The sequence below is a fragment of the Tenrec ecaudatus genome, chromosome 14 (genome assembly GCF_050624435.1).
Source record: "Tenrec ecaudatus isolate mTenEca1 chromosome 14, mTenEca1.hap1, whole genome shotgun sequence".
Lineage (NCBI taxonomy): Eukaryota > Metazoa > Chordata > Mammalia > Afrosoricida > Tenrecidae > Tenrec > Tenrec ecaudatus.
In genome coordinates this window covers 145,177-169,284 of record NC_134543.1, presented here as the reverse complement: position 1 = coordinate 169,284, position 24,108 = coordinate 145,177, and the positions used below count along the sequence as shown (strand labels likewise).

General features: G+C 53.1%; 1 protein-coding gene across 6 annotated transcripts in view; it reads left to right on the top strand.

Moving 5' to 3' along the window:
- Positions 1–3,397: 3,397 nt before the first annotated feature.
- MTA1 (metastasis associated 1) overlaps positions 3,398–24,108 on the top strand; it is a 39,355-nt gene continuing 18,644 nt past the window's right edge. For 5 of the 6 annotated variants that reach the window (XM_075530647.1, XM_075530645.1, XM_075530644.1 and 2 more), the window contains exons 1-2: positions 3,398–3,670; positions 21,260–21,327. In XM_075530647.1, the coding sequence (XP_075386762.1) occupies positions 3,643–3,670; positions 21,260–21,327 (96 nt within the window). In that variant the 5' untranslated portion in view covers positions 3,398–3,642. Of the gene's footprint in view, positions 3,671–21,259; positions 21,328–22,480; positions 22,630–24,108 lie in introns of those variants that run through there. The other variant, XM_075530648.1, reaches the window with a different exon arrangement.

The window sequence follows — 24,108 nt, the reverse complement described above, 5'->3', positions numbered from 1 at the left end:
TATGATGCTCACTCTCCCGACACAACTGCTGAAGCCAAAGTGGATGAACAAGTAAATGTGGTGAGGAAAGCTGATGGTGCCCGGCTATCAAAAGAGATAGTGACTGGGGTCTTAAAGGCTTGAAGATAAACAAGCGGCCATCTAGCTCAGAAGCAACAAAGTCCACATGGAAGAACACACCAGCCTGTGTGATCGAGTGGTCCCAAAGGGATCAGTTATCAGGCATCAAAGAACAAAAAATCATATCATTGGCTGCACACCTCCATGATAGGATCGCTGAAGACAAATGGGTGCATAAGCAAATGTGGTGAAGAAAGCTGATGGAGCCTGGCTATCAAAAGAGATAGTGTCTGGGGTCTTAAAGGCTTGAAGGTGAACAAGCGGCCATCTAGTTCAGAAGCAAAAAAGCCCACATGGAAGAAGCACACCAGCCAGTGCGATCACGAGGTGCCAAAGGGACCAGGTATAAGGCATCATGCAAAATAAAAAACATTTATGTGTGTATATGTATATATATGTGTGTGTGTGTATATATATGTATAATATACATATATATCATATTGAATGAAGGGGAAAGTGCAGAGTGGAGACCCAAGGCCCAAGTGTCGGCCAATGGAGATCCCCTCATAGAGGGGTTTAGGAGAGGAGATGGGTCAATCAGGGTGCGAGGTAGTACCGAGAAGAACACAGCTTTCCCCCAGATCCTGGATGCTCCCTCCCCCTAACTACCATGATCCGAATTCTACCTTGCAGGGCTGGATAGGGCAGAGGTTGTACACTGGTACATATGAGGGCTGGAGGCACAGGGAATCCAGGGTGGATGATACCTTCAGGACCAAGGGTGTGAGGGGCGATGCTGGGAGAGTGGAGGGTGAGTGGGTTGGAAAGGGGGAACTGATTACAAGGATCCACATGTGACCTCCTCCCTGGGAGAGGGACGGCAGAGAAGGGGGGAAGGGAGATGCCGGATAGGGCAAGATATGACAAAACAACGATGTATAAATTACCAAGGGCACATGGGGGAGGGGGGAGCGGGGAGGGAGGGTGGAAAAAAAGAGGACTTGATGCAAAGGGCTTAAGTGGAGAGCAAATGCTTTGAGAATGATTGGGGCGGGGAATGTATGGATGTGTTTTATACAATTGATGTATGTATATGTATGGATTGTGATAAGATTTGTATGAGCCCCTAATAAAATGTTTAAAAAAAAAAAAAGACTGGAAAGAAAGAAAAGCTCAAAGTAAATGCCAGAAGAGACTGACAGAGTAGCTAAAGTAAATGAAGAAATGATGGAGTCAAAGAGCTGAGTAGAATAGTTTAATAGGGCAGCTGGAGAAGCCAAGGTTAAATATTATAATTAAGTGTGCAGAGACCTAGAGCTAGAAAATCAAAAGAGACAAACATGCCTAGCACGCCTTAAATGGGAAAAATCCAGAAAAAAGTCAAGTTTTGAGTCGCAATATTGAAAGGTTCTAGGGGCAAAATAATGATTCAGGAAGCATCAAAAGAAGATAGAAAGAGTGCCCAGAGTCACTGCACCAAAAAGAACTCATGGGCATCCCACTGTTTCAGGAGCAAGAACCAACGGTCTTGAACGAAGGTCAAGCTGCACTGAAGGCCAAGCTGGAATCCTGACCGACAGCAATGTTTCAACAAGCTGATGAAGCACTGCAAACACTTTCTGGTCTCTGCTAGGAAATTTGGAAGACGGCTACTTGGCCACCTGATGCGAAGAGATCCATCTTTGTGCCATTCCAAAGAGAGGTGACCCCACAGAATGCTCCAGCAGTAGAATACTCTCACTGATAACACATGCAAGCACAATTTTGCTGAAGGCCATTCAACAAGCGTTGCAGCAGTACATTAGTGGAGTGATTGAGAAGAGGATGTGGAACAAGGGCGATCATTGCTGATGTCAGATGGATCTTGGTTCAAAGCAGAAAACACCAGAAAGATGTTTACTTGTGTTTTATTGAGTGTGCCAACGCATTCGACTTTGAGGATCATAACAAACTATGGATAGTCGAGAAAGATGGGTGTTCCAGATCACTTTGTTGTGGTCATGCGGAACTTGTACCTGGATGAAGTACAATACTGTAGGTAATAGGATAGTATGTATGTGCCACAGGGAAATTCAATTAGTACAACTATCATTTAAATTTATGCACCAACCAATACAGCTAGTGATAATAAAGTCTATTAACTTTTGCAGTCTGAAATTGATCAAACAGGAAATCAAGGTGGATTGATAATCATTAGTGGTTGAAATCTTAAAATGGGAAATAAGAAAGGGTCAGTTGTTGGAAAATATGCTTTTTGTGAGAGAAAGGAAACTGGTGACCACATGATAGAATTCTGTCAGACCAATGACTTCATTGCAAATACCTGTCTTCAACATCAATGGCGACTGTACAAGTGGACCTCTCCAGATGACATACATAGGGATCAAATCCACTGACATCTGTGGAAAGAGGTGCCGGAGAAGCTCAATTGGCATCTGCCAAGGTGAGGCCAGGGTCGACTATGGGCGTTTTCCTGGGGGTGTGGTCTGGCCCGTGTAAGCAGTGTCTGTGGGAAGGCTCCCCACTTCTTGCTGGTCTGGGTCGTGCATCTAACAGTGGCTGGGGATCCCAGCACTCTGCATCCATGAGGCTGGATTGCTGACCTCTGAGCAGCTGTCTCTGCCTCCAGTAGCCAGTGTCTTCCTGCATGTCGGCAACTATGAGAGCCAAGGAGAGCCTCCAGCTTGACTTTCGACCCATATGCCCATGCCAAAGAACAGTGAACCAATAGAATGCAGAAAAAATAATGATCACGTTCATTAATATTACAAGCAAGTAAAATTTTGCTGAAGATAATTCCGAAGTGCAGCAACAAATCCACAGGAAGTAGCTACAAGTTCAAGCTGGATTCTGATTCTGCTGATTCATCTAACATTAGAGGGTGGGGGGTGCCTGGGGAGCAGAGGTGAGGCCAGATTGGGGTGGGGGCTGGGTAGGGGCCCTGGATGGGGACGTGGGGTGTGAGTGAGGTGGAGGTGGAAGTGAGGCCGAAGATTGTGGCTGTAGGCCCTTCCCGCCCCCGTCAAGATGGAGGCTGGGGTAGAGGTGGGGAATAATGGGTGCGGGGATGTGGGTGGCTGTGGGAGCTGCAGATTGGGGCTGCGGGCAGAGTGGGGCTCGGTGTGGGGGCGGGTGACCAGACAGGAATGGGGGTCCGGGATGGGGCCTGGGCCCAAGGCCCAGGGTGGGGAAATGCGCGGAGTGGGGGCCTGGGTGGGGCGGGGGGGGGGCAGGCGGGGGCCCGCGGCGGGGCGCGGAAGGGGGTGCGCGCCGCGGCCTGGGGCTGAGCGGGCGGAGGCGCGCGGGGTCGGGTAACGGCCCGCGCGGTGGGCGGTGGCGCCCGAGGCCCCTCCCCGCGCCGCGCCGCCGCCGGCCGCTCCTCCTCTTCCTCTCCCGCCCGCCTCGCCGGCCTCCCGTCCTGCGCGGCCTCGGCGGCGGCGGCGGCGGCGGCGGCGGCGGCAGCGGCGGCTCAGCGCGGCCCCTTTAAACGGCCCGCGCCCCCGCCCGCGCCCCCGCACCGAGCCTCCATTTTCCGCCCGCCCGCCGGCCTCCCGCCTCCCGCCTCCCGCCGCCGGCGCGGACATGGCCGCCAACATGTACAGGGTCGGAGGTAAGGCCGCGCCCGGGCCCGCCGCCGCCTTTATCTCCGCGCCGCCGCCCCTGCCCTGGGCTGCACCCGCTCCGGGCCCTGCGCCCCCGCCGGGCCCGGGCCGCGCTCCGGCCGCTCCCCGCGCACGCAGGCCCGCGCCGGCGCCCCATCTTCCCGGGCCGCTGGGCCCGTCGCTCGCCGGCCTGGCCTTGTCGCCGAGAGGGGCCCGCGGCGCCTAGCCGGCGCGGGCGGGGGCGCTGCCCACCTGTTGGGGGCCCTGCGGGCGGACGGCGGGCATCTCCGGAGGGGCTGCAGGCGGGGCCTGGGGCCTTGGCTGCGGAGGCCCCCGGCTCAGCACGTGGCCTGGAGGCCCCTGGGAGCCGGAGATTCGGGGCTGCGGTGGGGGCCTGTGGGATCCCGCGAGGGCCCCGTGGGCAGGCCGGAGTGCAGGGAAGGGGCGCCCGTGTGCCCCGAGGCCAGCCTGCTTTTCTGGAAGCCTCCCACGGGCCCCAGACCTGTTTGGCCCGCGAATATGCGTGGGGTCCCGAGCTGTGCCTCCTTTCAGGTGGCTGACAGCAGTTACTCTGGGCTGGCCCCTGCCACCCCAAACTTTTCTCTGCCCACTGCTGACCCTAGCCCATCGGGGAGGTGGCTTGCAAGAACTGGGGAGCAGGCACAAGGTGAGGGGATGCTGCCGCTGACTGCCCCGTGGCCCCAGGAGGCCCCTAGCCAGGCCATGCCCGTTTGTGGGGCTCTCTGAGGCCCCGGTAGGGTGGGGGTGGGGGTCTGCCCAGCCTTCCACAGGGAGATGAGTGGTCACACACAAGGCCATGCCGTCCCCAGGGTGGGCATCTCGTCTGTCTTTTCCCCCCATTCAGCCCCCTCAGTGGTGGAGGGGATGTTCCTGCATCCTTAGTGCCCTACCCTGACTGTGGTGCCTAGAATGCAGTGTCCCTTTGAGATGGCCCTGTGGCCTGTCATTGGGGTGGTCAGGCACGTGGCAGCGCTCATCTGGCCAGGCCAGCTGGGAGCTCACCATTTTCACCCCCACCTTCCTTCTCCCTGGGGAGGGGTCCAGTGTCACCAGAGGGTGCCTCCCCTGCCCCCATGGGTGCCGTTGTCTTGGAACACACAGTGTTTGGGAGTGTTCTGTGTGACTCCCAACTCCCCATTGGTCAGGACCTCCTGTGTCCTAGAAGCCCCTGCACGGCCCCTTCCTGAGGCCTGTCCTGCCCACTACCTCCCTGGTGGGAAGCTCCACCTGCCCTTCCTCTGGCCTCAGACTTCCCAGAGCTGCCCCACGGCCCACCTCACTGCCCCCTTCAGCTCCTGGGGCCAGCTGCCTCTGCCCGTGGTCTCTCCCAGCACGTGGGGCTGACGGTCCCACCACGAATTTAATGTGTGAACTACTGAACCCAGGGAAGGATGTGGCCGACCCAGGGGAATTGAGGGCCTATCTGGGCATAGGGTTCCCTGCGGGCCAAGCCCTGGTGGCCTCCCCGACACTACTGGTCCACCAGGGACCCGCCCCTACTCTGCAGCTTCTGTGGGGAATAACCGGGTAGGGAGGTTTGCCCAGTGTGGGCTGTGCACTCTGGTCCCAGGGATGCACCCACACCCAGGCCCTCCCCAGGGAGGAGTCCTGGGTCCTGCAGGAGCCCCTGCTGGTGCCTGGACTACTGGCTGGATCTCGCATCAGGCCCCATGCCATTAAGGCTGCTCGCTCCTTGAGCGGTACGTTTTGTCTTCGAGTGTCACTGAGTAAGGTCGGACGGGGTCCTGGTGGCACTGGCTTACCACAAGGTAGGTGGATCAAGCCTGCCAGCCTCTCCATGGGCAAAAGATGAGGCAGTCTCAGTCAGACGGCAGGGGATTGAGTGGGTGTGGGGAGACGGTTCGGAGCATTAGGTGTGTGTGATGCTGTGGACCAGCCCAGGCTGTCGGTTGTGGCCATGGACATGCGGTGCCACAGGTGTGCTGTGCCGGGCATGGCTCACCCCCACCATGTCTGGCCGAAGCCCACACCAGGCCCTGGGTGAGGGGACTGGAACCCAGCCCCCCAGGCCGCTGTGCTGCTGCCACCCCCACCCCAAGCCAGCCCAGCAGTTGTCTACCCTGAGGGTGGATTTCGTGGAGTGCACCCCGTCACCGCACCCATGGGTCAGTGGCCCCACTTATGTGCCTGGTGGCTACTTCTGGTTTCAGATGGTCCTGTGGTATTGTCCAGTCCCCACGTATCCGGGTCTGGGGAGGGGCTGTCTAGACTTTCCAGAACAGGGACACCCCCTTTCCCCCAGTCTTGCAAGTGGGCTGAGTTGTGGGGTGAGGCCAGTGGGGCAGGGGGCTGTGGAAGGCCTGTTCCCAGGCAACCTCCTGGGCTGTGAGGAGTTCTCTTTTCCCAAAGGCAGGGTGCCCCACACAGAGGGTCCAGGCTGAGCAAGTGGGACACGGGGCACCCAGCTTCGTCTGAGTTTCAGACTCAGCGCGAGGACTGCTCGTGCGTGTCCAGCGCCCCAGCTCTGCGTGCCTGTTGTGTCTGTGTGATGCCCTGGGCGTGGGCACCCGGCTTGCGCCAACTGACCAGCTGGCTGAAGTGGGTCAGCCCGGGCAGGCACAGGGCCTGCTATATCCTGGGGTGGCTGATGTTGTTGGCAGCAACCTGGCTTAGACAGAGGCCCTTGGTCGGCCGCCAGTGGGAATGGGGTGGGCAGGCCAAGAGACTGGGCACCTGGCACTGGCCCCTGCTGAGGTCCACAGCCACTCCAAAATGTCCTGCCGGCCCAGAGGCAGGAGAGCAGGAATGATGCCGGACTTCTGCCTTTCTGGGCTCTTGTGGGCTCCCTAACTCAAATCTGCTGCTCTAGGCCCTCTATTTCTCAGAGAAGAGCCTGCCCCTGGTGCCCCACCCCCTGGAACGTATTCCCAAAGAGCAACACCTAGGCCCAGCCGTCCTGGTGGGCCCCCTCTGTCCCACCCTGGATGGGCAGCTCCAGGGGCTGTGTCTTGGGTCCTCTCATAGCAGGCAGGTGTGGGGGGATGAGGCGGGGCATCTGTAGGTCTGAGTGTCGTTGGGGTACAGCCCCCACACTGCCTCATGAGGACTGCCCTGGACCCCCCCAGTGTTGATCCCCAGCCTAAGGGAGTGACCCTCTCCTTCAGAAGCTGGTTCTGCCTAACCCCACTTAGCTTCCCAGTGGGGGCACTATAGAGGCCAGCCACTGCCTGCCTGTGTGTCCCCTCCCTGGGTGAGAGGTGAGGGCTCTCTCCTGAAGATAACCCACACAGCACCTTCTCCCATGTGTGCATTAGTGACCAGGTACCCCTGCCAGGGGGCTGCTGAGACCCTGTACCCCCAAGCCTGCTGATGGCCTGCTCTGGGCACAGCGTGGCCAGTGACCCCCCCTGGTCTAGACCTGGACCCTGCCTGAGCCCAGAGCCGGAACCCTCTCTGGTGGGCGGGCAGATCCCGGAACCCCCTCTGAGGGCTGTTTGCCTCTGTTTCCTCAGCCCCTGCTCAGTCCTGTCTTTACAGGTTGCTGGAGGCAGGGTGAGTGGGGCATCCAGGGCTGTAGCTTCTGACAGTGTGGCCAAAGACACTTGAAACCTGCTGAATGCTCCTGAAGTTCACCAAAGAAAGTAGGGAGCTGGCATGGCAGGGTCGGCCCCAGGAACCTGGGGAGCAGGGGTCCGGCCCTCCTGAGGACTGCTGTCCTTTTTGTTCCTGCCACAAGTTGGAAATGGACTCCACCTGCATTTCCTCCTTTGTGTCCCATCTCTGACTACTGGTGCCCCATTGCACACTCACTCTCACGCATGCACACCCGCCCCTTCGCCCTCTCACTCGTGAACTCCCTCCTACCTGAGCTGTTTCACACACACTAACATGCAAGCGTGCCTGCCTCATCTCTAGCTCTACCCCCACACACTCACACACCTGCCCTATCTCTCTTTCTCTTTCTCTCTCACACACACACACCATCTCATTCTCCCTGGGCCCAGGGGAGCCACTGGGAATTGGTCCTGCAGGGGATTCTGTCCAGTGTGCAGGGTCCCACTTCCAGGGCCCATGATGGGAGGAGGGTGGTACCCATGGCGTGGGCTGCTGAAACCCACCTTGTCTCTGTTCCTGCGTGTGTGTGTGTGTCCAGGTTTATCACGCGTGCCCAGATCTGCCCCACACAACGTGTTTGAACCTGTGTCTGCAGTCACTGGCAGCTGTATTCAGACCCCTCATCCCACCAGGGACCTTCCTGAAAGGTCCCGTTGAAGCAGAATTGAAGGCAGAGAGTCAGCTCAGCACGGTCTATACGCGCTATGCCCAGGACTCTCCACTGTGACAAGCCACCTGCTCATGCTTTGAGGGCAGCGAGGCCATCCTGTGAGGATTTAATTTGAAATGCTGCCCAGCCCTGGTCCTGCCCCTCAGACCATACTTTGTTCCTGGAACTCAGAGCGGTTAGAAAGGGTACAGGCTGAGTCCCTGGGGGGTGGCGGGGGAGAGCCTGGAACTGCCATCCTTAGGGTGCAGAGCCAGATGGAAGACTGTGGAGGGAGGATGGCTCTTCCTTGGGTATCCTTGTGTAATGCAGGTTTCTGTGGTCTGTGGCAGTACTTTCTGACGGGTCCTCATGCATCTGGTAAGACCTTTGAAAACCAGAACAGAGGCCTGGCAGGGAAGCAAGGCATGGAGCCCTCAGTGCCTTGGGTGTCAGCCGAGGTCTGCTGCAGTGGGATCTGTCTCAGGTCTCCACCAGGCCCCTGTGGCCACCACCTACGTTCTGTGCCTGTGGGAGCAGAGCTCTGCATGGCCCTGGCGGGTGGTGAAGGGCACGCAGCCCACTCGGTGTGGGAACCTGCCATCTGCAGTTAAGTCCTGAAGCCAGGCGTAGCACGGGGCCTCGGCTGGAGCCATTCGGCTCTTCTGGTTTCTTGCCTTTCCCAGAGTCATTTTTTTCTATGGAAAGAACCGAGTCAGATTTTATATTTGAAATGGTGGCATAGATGGTTTTGTATTAGAATGGTAGTGCAGGTGATTTTGCATTGAAGTGGCAGTGTAGATGAATGGGGAGCATTGACTCTAGTGTTGAGTCTTCCGAACCAGGGTTGGTGCCTTACAGGAGTAAGGCCTATTTCTGTGTGGCTCATGGGTGAGGGACAGAGCTGAAAGGAGGGTCATGCCCAGGCACATGGATTCCGATTTCCTTGGACGTCACGTGGGGCGCACCTAGTCAGTTCTTGGTCAGCGTTCCCTGCCATGGCCACCAACTGTCTTTCAGGGCTTTTAAGTTCGACAGGTTTCAGTGGAGCTTCCAGACTGAGTGATCTTGCAGAAAGCGGCCAGGGAAAACCCCATGGGTCCTGATCGTCTGACCTTGGGGACACGCAGGGCTGGGCAGCGACATCTCCGCTGGTGGAGGACAGTGGAGGGAGGGCTCGCAGCAGCAGATACAGTCTTTAAGGCCGTCACAGGCACGCACAGGTGGGGCTGGTTGTTAAGACTCGGCATTGTGTGTGTCCCCCGCTGTGTCTAAAGAGAAGAGCAGAGGCACCTGGGTTTCGCTGGTTGGGTACAAAGGACAGAACACTTGCCGCTCTCTGTGCCCTCGGGTTCCTGTTAGGTTCACCATGTGCTCGGTCTCCCTGCCCCATCTGACTGCACACCCCTGCCTTTCCCCCACGAGCCCCAGTCAAGCTACAAACCCATGAGTCAATCCCATGGTGAAAGAAGAGCTGTCTGCTGCTGTTAAGATTTAGGGTCGAGACCCAAGGCCCAAGTGTCGGCCAATGGAGATCCCCTCACAGAGGGGTTTAGGAGAGGAGATGGGTCAATGATGGTGCGAGGTAGTACCGATGAAGAACACAGCTTTCCCCCAGATCCTGGATGCTTCCTCCCCACAACTACCATCATCCGAATTCTACCTTGCAGGGCTGGATAGGGCAGAGGTGGTACACTGGTACATATGAGGGCTGGAGGCACAGGGAATCTAGGGTGGATGATACCTTCAGGACCAAGGGTGTGAGGGCGATGCTGGGAGAGTGGAGGGCGAGTGGGTTGGAAAGGGGGAACTGATTACAAGGACCCACATGTGACCTCCTTCCTGGGAGAGGGACGGCAGGGAAGGGGCGGAAGGGAGACTCCGGATAGGGCAAGATATGACAAAATAGCGATGTATAAATTACCAAGGGCACATGAGGGAGGGGAAAAAAAAGAGGACCTGATGCAAAGGGCTTAAGTGGAGAGCAAATGCTTTGAGAATGATTGGGGCGGGGAATGTATGGATGTGCTTTATACAATTGATGTATGTATATGTGTGGATTGTGATAAGAGTTGTGTGAGTCCCTAATAAATTGTTAAAAAAAAAAAAAAAAAGATTTAGGTTCTTGGAAAGCCCCGTAGGGTCACTCAGTTTGAGTCAGCTCCATGACAGTGTGTTTGGTTTGGGCTTGGTGACTTTAAAGGGTCCTCTGCCCAGGCTCTGCCTCGCGGGGCCTCAGATGGGGTACAGGTGGTGAGGCAGAGGGCATGGGTCTGAGTGACGGGCAGGCTGCTGGCCCACCCTCCCGGCCTTGCTGCCACTGGGCACCCATGTCCCTCCACCTGAGGCTCCAGCATTCGGCAGGGAGGCCCGCCTGACGACAAGGCCCCATGGTGCCCGCAGAGTCCAGCTCCCGCTGTTTTGTCTCAGGCGGAGGCCCATGCTAAGTGCCACAGGCCTCCCCAAGCATAGTCGTCCCATTGAGTACTGTGTGCTCTTTGGAGTTCTTGCTGCGGCGAGTTCAGGAAGGGGGGTGCACCGTGTGTATCCTGTTGTCGGGGCCTGCATGCCCCTGTCAGTCATGGGGCTGCGTGCCACCTCCCTGAGCAGACGGTAGTGCGTTGCTTTTATCCAGGGACACCGTGGCGGCTGAAACCTTCCAGTAGGTGTGTCGCTGTTGCCCGGTCACAACTCATCCCGGTGTTCCCAACCCAGGAAAGTGTGAGGTTTACAGCAACGGAAATGGGACCCCTTTATCAACCCGGCAAAGCACCCATTTGCCCGTGGGAGGGGATTCATGCTTGACCAAGAAATGTGTCCAGAGAGAGTGAACTCGAGGGACACGGTCGCAGAGCCTTCCAGAGAAGTGTTGCGTGCAGAGTTGAGGCCCTTGGGGGCCACACCCACTGTCAACTTGAAAGGAGAGTGGAACAGTCATGAGTGGCTCTCTGTGTTGTCCCTGATGTGGTTCGGTTGTTTCACTGGAGCATTGGTGGTGAGTTTTGATGTTCCCAAGAGGGAGCCTCTAGGAAAGTCCATGGGGGAACATTTCTAGGAAGGCTGGGAAATACTAACCCAACCTGATGTGGAATCCGCTAGGACATGTCGCACTGATGGCGATAAAATGCATGAAGCCTGGAAAATACTTAGTTGGACAAATTCGAAAAACTTGTGAAAGCCGAAAGGGCTTAAATCCTATGGCCATGCCTTGTGTGATTGATTCAACAGCAGATACCCAGTGGGAAAGACTGTATCCGCCTCCTGTCACCGACTTGGTTGCATCTGCCGTGGCTGCACGGGCGCTCATGAACTGAACTGAACTCTGGATAGTTTGACAGAAGCTGGGTGGCCTGACTTGTTCCACCACATAGCGTGATGGCTTAGTCGGTTTTAGATTCGGGGCTGGAAGTGAAACTTTTCTGGAATGAGAAGAACCTCCCTCAACCACCGTTATTGAACACCAAGTCATGAAATCACTGTTTCTGGCAGTGTGTACCTTAATGAAGCTACCCTTTTGTGAAGCATCAGCAGTGTCACCTGCTCACCTTACAGGCACAGGTGAGCACAAGGACCAAGGTGTCCGTTGCCATCCCGATTTGCTGCAGGCATATCTCTGCACTCAGCCCACCCTGCCAGCAGCCCTTTTTTTTGGGGGGGGGCGCGTTAGGACGTTTGTACATTTCAAAATTAATCTCACCGCTTGCTCCTACACTGCCACCCATCATGGTGAGGGCTTAGCATTGTTCCAATGTGCAGCTGCATGCAGGTTCCCTGGACAGGCCCCTCGGAGGCTCAGAAAGCTGCCCGTGCCCATGGCTCCCATTGAGGACGGTGAGCAAGTACAGACGCACATCCGAAGGGAAAAGAGGTGTGTCAGGTGGCAGTCTAGGAGCCCTTCCCCGTGTTCACATGGCTTCATGGTCCCTGCCTGCAGCACTGTGTGGCAGCTCTCCGACCCCTGCACCTTGGTATCCAGAGTTTTACTGGGGGGCTGGTCATCTGGGTGTGGCTGACCACATGGGTGATCAAGCATGGTCTCCAGTCCCAAAGCCCCCACCATAAATCACATCATCACCAGAAACTGGCAGGTCCCAAGGCTCCAAGATAAAGAAATGCTATCGGGCTCAGAGGTCAGTTCCCAGGGGCAGGTCAAAGGCCACGCCGTGGACTGTGCAGGGCGTCAGCAGCCCAGACTTGTTGAGGCGACCCTTCACCGCATCTTTGTCCTTAGTGTGGTCCTGTGGATGAGGCCAGTGTTTGCCAGCCCTTACCCCAGGGAAAATTGAAGGGTGTACGTTCATCAGCATTGGCAGCTGAACATTCAGTGGGCTCTGAAAATAAGAAACACTAACTTTGTTTTTTAAAAGACTTTCCTTCTAACTTAATTGTGGATTAGGTGGGGATTTACGTGATCAGATCACCACTTTTACAGTCAGTAGCTTAAATAATGTATCAAATCTCTCAATGGCTCGCCCGGTTGCTCATCCCCTCCCATCCCCCTTCCTCCAGGTTTAGGAGCCCTGGGGGCGGAGTGGATCATGCTTCTGCATTGGGCTGCTTACTGCAAGGTCAGCAGTTTGATCCAAGCAGCTGCACCGTGGGAGAAAGATGAGGCTTTCCGCTCTCGTAAAGATTTGCAGTCTTGGAAACCCACAGGAGGCCATTCTGCTCTGCTCTACCTGGACACTATGAGTCAGAATTGACTCTGGTAGAGGGTCTTCACCCAAGTCCACACCTGCTGACCCCTAGCCTGATGCTTCCCTGTCCTCCTTGTCTCTCCCACTCCAGGAAACCATCAGAGGCCATGCCTTTTGATAGGAAAACCTTTATCTTGAATTAAAAAACCAAAAACAGTAGTCTCCTAATGTCTGTCCTTCAGTGCTTGGCCATCATCATTCAGCATATTGCCCTCCAAATCTCTCTATGCCATCGGCTTCATTGTTACTGTCTAGCAGTGCTCAGTACTCCATTGTGTGTCATACCAGTGCTGGTTTATCTGATGGTCCACCCGTGGGTATTTAGATTGTGCCAGCTTCTGTGGTGAACATGGGTCTGTGTCTGTTCACACTACGTTCTTTAGTTCTACTTGGCAGATACCAACTAGTCCTGAGCCTGGGCCCTACACTGTCTCCGTCCCCAGTTGGAAAAAGCTTGTGCTGTGTCACAGCCCCCCCCCCCCCCCCGGCAGTGCGTACTCCCTCCAGCATGTGTTATCTTTGGTGTTTTGAAATTTGCCGTCAGTCATCATTGTCTTAATTTCTGTCACTTGATGGCTAGTCATAGTAAGTATTTCTTCTGTTTGTTGGCTGCCTGAATGTCTTCTTTGGTAATGCCCTCTGCCCGATTTTTAATTGGGTTATTTGTCTTTTTCTTATTAAGATGTTAAAGTATTCTATAGATTTTAGCATGTAAGAGATCAGGAGATTTTGCACTAGGTACATCTGCTGCATAAGATCACTTTAGGGTATTGAAGAGGAAGGATGTCGCGTTGAGGCAGACCCAAGCCATGGTGTTTTCCATTGCTCCCAAGCCTGTGAAGTTGGATGTTGAATAAGGAAGACCGAAGAACCGATGCATATGAATTATGCTGGAGAAGATTGCTAAGAAGACAAGCAGATCTGTGTTGGAAGAAGTGCGGAAAGTGCACCTTCGAGGCAAGGATGGCAAGACTTGGTTGGGCTTACAGACTGGACGTGTTATCAGTTGAGAGCAGTTCCTGGGGAAGGACATCATGCTTGGCAAAGCGGGGGACGGAGGGCAGAAAGAGGGGAAGGCTCTTGACGAGGTGGCTTGAGACAGTGGCTGCAGCCGTGGGCTCAGTCATGGGAACAGTTGTGAGGATGGCAAGGCACCAGTCAGTGTTGGTTCTGTTGTGCTGAGGGTCACTGGGTCAGCACTGCCTCAATGACACCGAACAACAACAACATAGATTTTGGAGATTATAGTCTTTTGTTTGATATGTATTTGCCCCCCAAAAATGTTAACCTCAGTCTGTGAGAACTCTTTTTTTTTTTTTACATTTTATTAGGGACTCATACAACTCTTATCACAATCCATACATATACATACATCAATTGTATAAAGCATATCCATACATTCCCTGCCCCAATCATTCTCAAGTCATTTGCTCTCCACATAAGCCCCTTGCATCAGGTCCTCTTTTTTTTCCCCCCTCCCTCCCCTTTCCCCCCTCCCTCATGTGCCCTTGGTTATTTATACATCGTTATTTTGTCATATCTTGCCCTATCCGGAGTCTCCCTTCCCCACTTCTCTGCCGTCCCTCTCCCAGGGAAGAGGTCACATGTGGATCCTTGTAATCAGTTACCCCTTTCCAACCCACTCACCCTCCACTCTCCCAGCATCGTCCCTCACACCCTTGGTCCTGAAGGTATCATCCACCCTGGATTCCCTGTGCCTCCAGCCCTCATATGTACCAGTGTACAGCCTCTGTCCTATCCAGCCCTGCAAGGTAGAATTCGGATGATGGTAGTTGTGGGGAGGAAGCATCCAGGATCTGGGGGAAAGCTGTGTTCTTCGAGAACTCTTTTCATACTGTCGGTGACATCTTTTGATATACATAATGTTTCTAAACTTATGAGGTCCTAAAAATTAGTCATCTACGCTGTGTTCTGCTATGTGTGTGTTTTTCATTGTGTTTAATAGCTCCCTTAAGTTTGTTCCTGTGTTCTTCATTGATGGTCTTTAGTTGGAGGGCTCACATTTAGGTCTTGAATCCATCTTGAGTTTTTGTACATAGAGTGAGGTAAGGGTCTTGATTGAAGAGAGACTCTCCTCCACTTAATGTGCTTTGATCCTTTGCCAAAAAACAGTTGTCTGTCGATAGATGGGTTTATTTTGCTTCATTCCTCTACCTATCTAGCATCGTACCAGTGCTAAGTTGCCTTGACTACCATGGCTGTGTAGTAAATTTTGTGATTGGGAAGTAAAATATCTCCTACTTTGTACTTTTCCAGTAGTGTTTCTCTTGGGTCTCTTGCCTTAACATAAAACTGGTGATTCATTTTTCCATCTCTTTAAAGAACGATGCTGGGATCTGGATTGGAATTACATCAAATTTACAGATTACTTTGGGTGCAGTATTGACATTTTCATCATGCTATGTTCTCCTATCCATGAGCATAGTACATTCTTCCATTTATGTAGGGCTCTTTTCGGATCTGGTAGTGGCGTTTTATAATTTTATTTGTACAAGTCTTGTTTCTGTGGTTAGGTTTTTAACCCCCTAAATATTTTGTCTTTGTGTGGTTATTGTAAATGGTATGTTTTCTTGATTCCTTTTAAAAAAAACAACTTTTGTCTTGCTGATTCTTTCTATTGCTTTTCTGATTCATTTATTTTTGCTCTAATCTTTATATTTTTGCCTTTATTTTACATCTTGTTCTGATTGCAAGAGATGTAGGATTAATATGCCCATTTGTGATCTTCTTTTTCAATATGTGCATTTATTGCTATGAACTGCCCTCTGAGTACTGCTTTAGCTGTATCCCTGGTGTTGGTATATTTATTTCCATTCTCATTTGTTTCAAGGATTTTTACAAATTCATTCCTAATTTCTTCAATTACCTAGTAGTTTTTAAGCAGGTTATTCAATGTCCATGTGTCTGATTCCACCTTCTTCCCCCAACTTGGTCTTCCTATCATTGATTTCTAATTTTATACTTTTGTGATCTGAGGGGGATAGTTTGTAATTTATTGAAGTTTTAAAATTTACTAAGGCATGCTTTTGTGACTGTGCTTTGTGGCTTACCATGCACTATTAAAGATAATTATATATGTACACTGGAAAAGAATGTACATTGTGTTATTGGTGGGTACAGTGTTCTCTATATGTAAAAAGAGGACAAGTTGGTTGATTGCTTTTACTTTTTGTTTCTTTCGAGGTCTGTCTTCCTCGGCAGTGGTGTATTGAAGTCTCTCACTGTTATTGTAGTGTGGTCTCTTTCTCTTCAGATCTGTGTTTGGTTATGTATTTTGCAAGTCTTTCATTGGGTGCACAGGCACTATTGTAGTTATGTCTCTTTTGTTGTTCAGTTGTCCATTTCTTCTTTGTGTAGAGTTTGTCTATGTCTCTCATGGTGGAATTGCCCTGAAGTCTGCCCTATCAGGAATTGAAATTTCCTCTGGTCTCAGGATTCTTTCCTTGTCTTAAATTTTGGATAGCTTGATTATGATATGTCATGGTTTTGTTTTGGCATCTATCCTGTTGGGCTTCTTTTAGCTTCTTTCTTTTTTAAAAAAATCATCTTATTGGGGGCTCATACAACTTTTTATCACAATCCATACATACATCATTTGTAGAAAGCACATTTGTGTATTCGTTACCTTCATCATTCTCAAAACATTTGCTCTCCACGTATTAGCTTCTTTCTTGTGTGGTTATTTTTTCATCTTTCATGATGTTTGGAAAAGTTTCCATCAGCTCCTGGACAATTTTCTCTGTGTTTTCTGTTTGTTTTTTCCTGTTTTGGAATTCCTATCATGTGCTATTCCTCTTAATAATTTCCCACACAATTCTTCAGGTTTTCTTTGTCTTTTTTTTTTTTCTTTGTCTTTTTATAGATGATAAACTCGTAGTTTAGTATTGAAAGAATTGTCTTCAAGTGCCCTAACTCAGCCTTCTGTTTCCTCACTTCTGCTTTTCTCTTCCAAATATCACCTATTTCTAATATCTTAGTATTTATCTTCCGAATTTCTGTTCACTATTTTTGTATTTTCTCATTTTTCATATTAATCTTTTAGTGTGTTTTTTCTTCTTTAGGGGTTTTATTTGTTGGGTTTTTTTCTTTTCTTTGTTTTCTTCTTGACCCCTTGTATCTCTCTCCAGCTTTTATCCATCCAGTGAAAATACCTGAGAATCATTCTTGTGAATTCCTTTTGTGGTTGTTCCAATGCCTTATCTTCATCAATAAGGTCTTTTGGTTTTATTTCTTCATATGAGCTGTAATTGTGTGCACGTGTGCTCGCACGTGCCTGTTTGTGGATCAGGTGGTTCAGTGGGGGGTTGGGAGTCATGTCCACTAGGTGCAGCTGTTGGGATGTGGAGACCCTCGAAGAACTCCTGAATATACTGCTCACTTTTATTGTAGAAAGTTGGACTCAATTGTTATTTTTGTTTTTAATTTTGTTATTAAACATTTGTGGGTATTTGTCATCTTATATCACGCTGTACATAATATCCTTGATTCAACCACAGAACCTAAAATGTTATCTGGTCCTTTACAGGAGAAGTTTTACAGCCTGTGTTTGAATCCATACACACTCCACATATCACTGTTTGTGTCAGTCTTCCTTGGCTTTCCCAACAGTGTTTTGTGGTTCTCAGTATGTAGGAGAGGACTTTTAAAAGTTCTTAGGAAAATTCCACTATCTTTTAAGTCCACGTTAGATTTCTCTTTCAGCATTTTACGTTTCTGGGTGCTACTGTAAGTTCTGTATAAAGTTTCATTTTTCCAAGTGGTCATTCCAAGCCCTTTGCTGCTGGGTTGCATTGAAACGGTAAGTCTGGAGGACAGAGCAGAGCAGCACCATCGTGTTTCCAAGACTGTGCAACTGGTGCCCTTTGGCGCCCAATGCCCCAGCCACTGCCACCAAAGTCCCCACGTGTCCACTGGTAGTATATCAGCATGCAGTCTCTGTTGACCTCTGTATCCTGTGAGCTTGCTACACTCCCCACCGACTGCTTTTCATACCTTTTTTTGTGTGCTCTGTGGGGACTTATGTGGATAATACGTCATCTGCAGAAAGTGAATTGGGTTTCTTCCTGTCCGGCCTGCACACTGTACGTGGGTGTTTTCCCTTCTTGTTGCATTGGCTAGGGCTTCTGGTGTGATGGTGGCAGTGGTGACCTCAGGAAAAGTGTGTTTACACTAAGGCGTTGAGTGTGTTAGCTGCTTTTTCTCAGGTTCGGGAGCCCTGGTCAGCATTCTGAATCCACCAGCCACATCTTGGGAGAAAGACAGGCTTCCTACTCCCGTAGAGTCACAGTCTCAGCAACCCACACGGCAGCTTTGCCCTGTCTTACAGGCTGCTGGGAGTCGAAACTGACTCAGTGGCAACGAGTTTGGTTAGGTTTTGTGGTTTTCCCCTCTTTCTGAGAGAGGAAGGGAAGGTGTCTGCTCTGGGGAGTGCAGTTTCCGAAAGCCCCGTTACAGGTTACTAAGAGTCAGTCACCACTCGCAGGCGGTACGTTTCGGGTTCATTCTTACTGTGTGCGCTGGCTTCGACCTGCTGAAGTTTTATGCAGTTTTTGCATCTTACGCCCAGGATCTTTCAGTATGAATTATCCCTGAAGGCGAAGCAAGCGAAAGTCCTTACTTACCACTGGACTGATCACCAGCGCTGGGTAGGGGTTTCAGTCCACTCGGACCAACAGCCAAGGCCCCTGGAACAGACGAGGTGGCGTTGGGCAAATCGGCCGCAAAAGTCCTCTTTGAAAGGTTTTAAAAGCAAAGCTGTCACTTGAGTGACGATCCATCTGACCCGAGCCATGGCCTGTTTGTTCACATGCATGTGAAAATTAAACAGTGGAAAAAAGACACTGAAGAAGAATCGATACATTCACACTAGGGTAGTTGAGAAGAACAAGTCCATCTTGGAAGAAATGCAGCCAGCATATTGCTCAGTACTCAGGATGACATCAGAAGCAACAGTTGCAGTTTGGCAGTGGGCCCACTCGAATGGGTGGCTTGGTGGATGCCGCCACCACAGCGGGGAGTCGGCGTGCTGGCCACCATGACGATGGCACTGGACGAGCAGGGGCCACTTCCTTCTCACGTGCGTATGTGCATAGGTTGCCACGAGCTGGAGCTGACTGGATGGCATCTCACACCAGTAACAAGCCTGTGAGAGGCAGGGGACTCCTGTGATGGCTTTGGGGTGGGTGTTCTGGTAATAGTGGCCTTGTGGAGCTCTGGGGTACCCCCTCCTTTGGGGTACCAGGCCTCACAAGCAAATGGGACCAAGGGGCGGTTGTGTAATAGAGGGGTAATTAAAGAGACATCAGACAACATAAGGCTTGCAAGAAAGGTCCGCACAGAGAGAGAGAATATATTTCCAATAAAGGCTTATATCTTCTAGGGGCGTGCAAACCTCCCTAATTACAGGTAACCATATCTGTAACCAAGTGGGCTGTATCCTAACCCTAAAGGTCCCTGAGCACATTGGAGGAGTGACCTAACACCAGTTAGTGCCAGAGCAGGTAAGGGGGCGTGGCCGCCTTCAGCACATGTCTGCCGCTAGTTAGCGCTGCTGGCTAGATGCAATCAACCATGTGCTTGTAAGAGGTTACTTTGAGGTAGCACTATTTGGGGAGGACATAGCGGGGGGCAGTATCAATTATGAGAATGTGATTGGGACGCACCTCCAACTCACAAGAGTGAAGGCCTCCCTCTACCCCAGAAACCCAGCCTGCCAGGGTTCTTAACATAGGAGAATAAAGGATTTGTTGTATCCACTCTGCCTGCTCGCTGCTTCCCTCACCCTCCACCTCTCTTTTGGAAGAGGTGGTGTAGATTTTGTTCTTCTTTAAGTCTTGGGTCGGCTTCCGTGGCAGAGCAGTTGGACCTGCAGCATCTCCTCGGAAGGCTCTCCCCGTGGGTGCAGCGAGTCTCATGGGTGGTTTTGTGTGCTTTCCCCATCCCTGCATGCCGGTAGCTTGCTCCTTGTTCAATGCATGGGTGTTGGGCTGCCCGGGCTTCCTAGCAGTGTGCCCTCTGTTGATGCCCATCTGCTGTTTGCCAGGTCTCTTTTCCTTATTGGTCTGGCTGGAAATTTATTGTTCCTTTTTAAGACCAGTGTTTGGATTTTAAATGTTTGTGTCTTTTCCCTTTCATTGGTCTCTGCTTTTTTATGACTTGGTTTCTTTTTCCCCTGATCCTTTTTAAAGTCTGCTTCTCAACACCGCACACCCCCAAATCCCTGTCAGACCAGATCCGTAACAGGCCGCCCCTCAACCCTGGTGGAGTGAAATGTCCTCCTGGCGGCTCTTCTACTCTGGTCTCTGCAGTCTCCCCCCCCCCTACCCCCCATTGATTGGGGTCTCTGCACATGGAACATGAGCAACACTAATAGAGGGGCTTCTGGCCACGCCCACCCCAGCTGTCAGTACCAACAGGGAGAGAGAGGAACCTCAGAAGAGCCTGTCGGGGCCTCTGTCTGAAAACCCTGTGGTCCAGACACTGAGACTCTGGGGCACCTTCTCATCTTTCCCAAGACTGCAAACTGGGTCAGAGCTACAGGCAGGCTGGCCTCCTGGCACATGGGGGCAAAGACCTAAGGACCATGCGGCCAAGAGTCTGAGGACTAACTCAGCTGCTGGCTGCAGAGACCCCTGACTTGACCTTACTATGAGCCAATCCTGACTGGTGGTGACCTGTGAATTTTCCTAGTAAACCCCCTGAATTGTGAGTGCTGTCGGTGAGTTCTGGGGCCATTGCCATGAGTGAGGGAGCCCACCAAGATGGGGAGTGGTATGGGAGGGACGGACGGCATCAGGGCAGGTGGACAAGGCTGGAGCATGGAGGCCTGCCTGTCTCTGCCTCATGGTAATGGGGCAGCCAGATGTCCCCTGCCCCTTGCACCCACAGCCGTTCCTGCCCCACTGGCTTCCTTTGCCAGATAGCCAGGGTTTTGTGAGGAGTGCCTGCGCCTCGATTTTTATGCCTGCTGCCTCCTGACTCCTAGGTGTCTGTGTCCTAGTGCGTGCCCGTGGCTGTGCGGAGGTTTGCTGGCAGATGGACTACCTGCTTTGTATATCCACGTCCCTCCTGGGGGACACTTGGGTTGTCTGTTGTTTGGGGCAATTACCAGTAATTTGTGTTTAATTTGCTCTTTATCCAGAGTCTTAATGTGAAAGGTTAGATTGAGACCCTTGTGAAGTTGCTGTTTTAACCTGCTGATCCCCCGTGTTCTGCAAGCCTTATGAACCCCCAGGATCCTTGGTCTCTCCCCACAGTCTTCTCCACTCTGCCCTCAGGGCACATGTGCTGCTGCTGTTGTAGCCTTTCAGGCTTACGGGGTGGCAGTGGGGCTGGGTGTCTGACCCATCCATGCCCTTGGTGTTGCACTGGAAACTTGGGGTACAGGTACTCCCAGGAGTGGGCTGACTGCAGGAGGGAGACACTCCTATGGGCCTGGTGATCCTGGCCTGCTCTGCATCTGGGCCTTCTCACTGCGAGACCTGCATTCCCTGCTCTCACGGGTGGGGCCTTCACATCTGTGGAGGGGTGCTGTGCTGGGGGGGGGGTTGGCTTCTGTGAGAACACAGGAGGTGGGGGCCAGGTTCAGAGCTCTGGTGCTGTGCTGACGCCCACCCTCCCTCTCTGTGACTCTGCAGACTACGTCTACTTTGAGAACTCCTCCAGCAATCCATACCTGATCCGGAGGATCGAGGAGCTCAACAAGGTACTCCCCCTCCCCCCACTGCTTAGGGCAGGGTGTGCAGACACGTCCGGCTGTTCCTGGTCTGCTCAGCCAAGGGGTCTTCAGCCAGTGCTGCCTACCTGGACCTGGGCCCCTCCCTGGAGCCTCCCTCCAGGAGTGCCTTAAACCATGGCTGGGTGCTGGGCCCCTAGGGGGAGGGGAGTTCTTCGCAGGGACCTCATGGGGTGGGTGACTGGATTCTTGGACCATACAGCCGAGAGTAGCTGCAGGGTGGGGTGCTGTGTCAGCCTGTGTTTTGGGCAGTCTTGGTGGGAATATGCCCGAGGGGACAGGCCTCCATGAGGGCTCTGACCCTGTGGCTGCCCACAGTGCAGCCCAATGGCTGACCTCAGGGTGGGGCTGGAGATATGGCTTCCATGTGTCCCCTCATCTGCTGCTGCCAAGGGCCCTCTGCTCCGGCCTCAGCTCTGACCAGGTGATGAGCAGGGCCAGACGTCCCCTGGCTGGCCAGAGCCAGGTCACTGGATGCTGCGTTAGGCTGCCTGCAGGGGGCGGGGGGAAGGTAGGGGGTGTGGGGGAGACGGGGACACACTGCCCCCCGCTACGGGTTCGATGCATCTGAGGCTCTGGAGGAGGAGGCAGAGCTGTGTGGGCTGTGGGAAAGGGGACCTGTCAACACTGGCAGAGGGGGGTGGGGGGGTGGGCAGGGCACAAGGAGGCTCCCGAGTCTTGTGGGATCAGGCCCAACCCTCCCCTAAGGAGCCTTCTCATTCCATGAGGACCCAGAGAGGCACCTGGCTCAGGGCACCAGGTGAGGCTGAGGCCTACAAGGGTCTGTCCTGGAGCTTCTCCCCTCATGGCCGTCAACACTCCCTGCCCCTTCAGCCCCCAGACCTCCAGGAAGGTAATGGGGCTCCATAGGCACTTGGGTTGGGGTGGCAGAGGGTCCCAGTAGAATGCAGAGCCACTGCCGCATGTGCTCAGCTTATCAAAGCTGCCAGGAGCCATGGAGGGAGGGGGGGTGTCGGGCTTAAAACACAAAGAGACCCCAGAGAAACATGGTGCTGAGAGGGGGTGTCCCTTGGGAGGAGTTAACAGAACTAGGAGACGGGACGGGGAGAGGGTAAGGATGAGGACTGCTCCAGGAGTGACAGCTCGCACACGTGGGGGTAGAGCCGCTGTCGCCGCGTGGGACCCAGAAGTCTAGGGAGGGGGACTTGCTGGAGGCTCAAGAGCATCTCGGAATGGAAACACTGTCCATATTGTGTCTCCGAGGAAAACCCTATCAGTGGTTTCGAGACCGAGAAAGGACCCAAGCTCCAGGTGGGTTTTCAACAGCAGTTTGGGGCATGGGCAGTCCTTGCGCAGAAATTGTGCAGAAGTGATTTTCCACCCAGCTGGATGCCCTCAGCTGGGTGTGACTTTAAGAGCCTTTTTCTCGGGGTGCTGGTGGAGGGGCCTGGGATCCAGGGACCATAGCCTGGATAGAGTCAGCGACTCCAGCTCGTCCCGAGGAAGCATCAGGGACCGAATCGTAGACAAATTGGCCAGAGGAAGAGAAGGCTACGCTGGCCTGGCACAGAGCTCACCAGTCAAGACGGCGATGCCGCAGGGCGTGGCTGGAGCGAGCTCTGCGGCATGGTGTGGGTGACGGAGTTTCAGGTGCGGGAAAGCCAGGCCCACCGGGCACCACGCTGCCAGGAAGAAGACTTTCACGTCCTTCGTGGTGTTTCATGCTGTGCATAGACAACTTGGATGAAATAAACCCACAGCCTCCTGCAGTCTGACACTGGCAGTCCTGGGCCACAGTAGTGGCTGGAACAGGGCCCTCAATGTAGTGGCCCTCCCGAGCTGTGTACAGGTGAAGGAGCCTCCAGAGGTCCCAGCTGTGTGTCTGCTAGGGGCAAGGTGGTCTCTACTGCTCATTGTGAGAGACCTTGTAGAATCTCGGGTACCCAGTGGAAACCTCAGAAGGACACGTCTCCGGAGAAGGGCCAGACCTGCACTCGAGGAGGCTGCCTGATACCAGCAGTCACTCCAGAACCCGCAGGCAACGCAGGCAGTAGTGAAGTGGACCAGGGATGCAGTGACTGAGGACCCGGGACCGTTGCTGTGGCCTGGCTGCGTGAGTGGACGCCCACGGGTAGTCCCTGTCTCGTGCTCAGGGCACAGCGGACGTCCTATAACATTTTGCACTAGGTGCTCTGTGACCTGAAACCATCGTTTCCTGATGGAGGGCAAACTCACACATCCCCCCGCCTGACTAGGAGACGCGTGGGAGTTCTCATAGGCAGTTGTTGGGATAATGGGTTAGAGCCTTTGACTCCTTCAGTTTCTACAGAATCGTGCATCCTGGTGGCCTCTCGTTGGGCGCTCAGTTTCGCAGTTTGTAAGATTTTTGGAACAGCAAAATCCATTGTGCCACTGGTATGTTCCTGCTGTGGAGAGCTGAGGGCCCGATGGAGCCCCCGCCCTCCCTTCAGGACACCAGCTAGCCCAGGGAAATGGGAATGGAACTCCTCGAATTACTAAGAATTGTATGAACCCCAAAGGAGGCCAGGGCCTGACTGGGGCCTGATCCCCTGTTGTGCCTGTGCTGCTGGAGGTGGGAGAGCAAATCTGCGAGAGCCAGAAACAGCCCCCCACACACACCGGTCCCTGCAGCTGACCCTGGAGAGCGTCTCAAGAACCGCGTGACTTACTGAACACGAGAGACAGAAGGCCTGTGGAACCATGAGCAGACAGCAAAGCCCATTGGGAAGAAAGAAGACTTCAAAGTGGATGTCAGAAGAGACTCTGAGA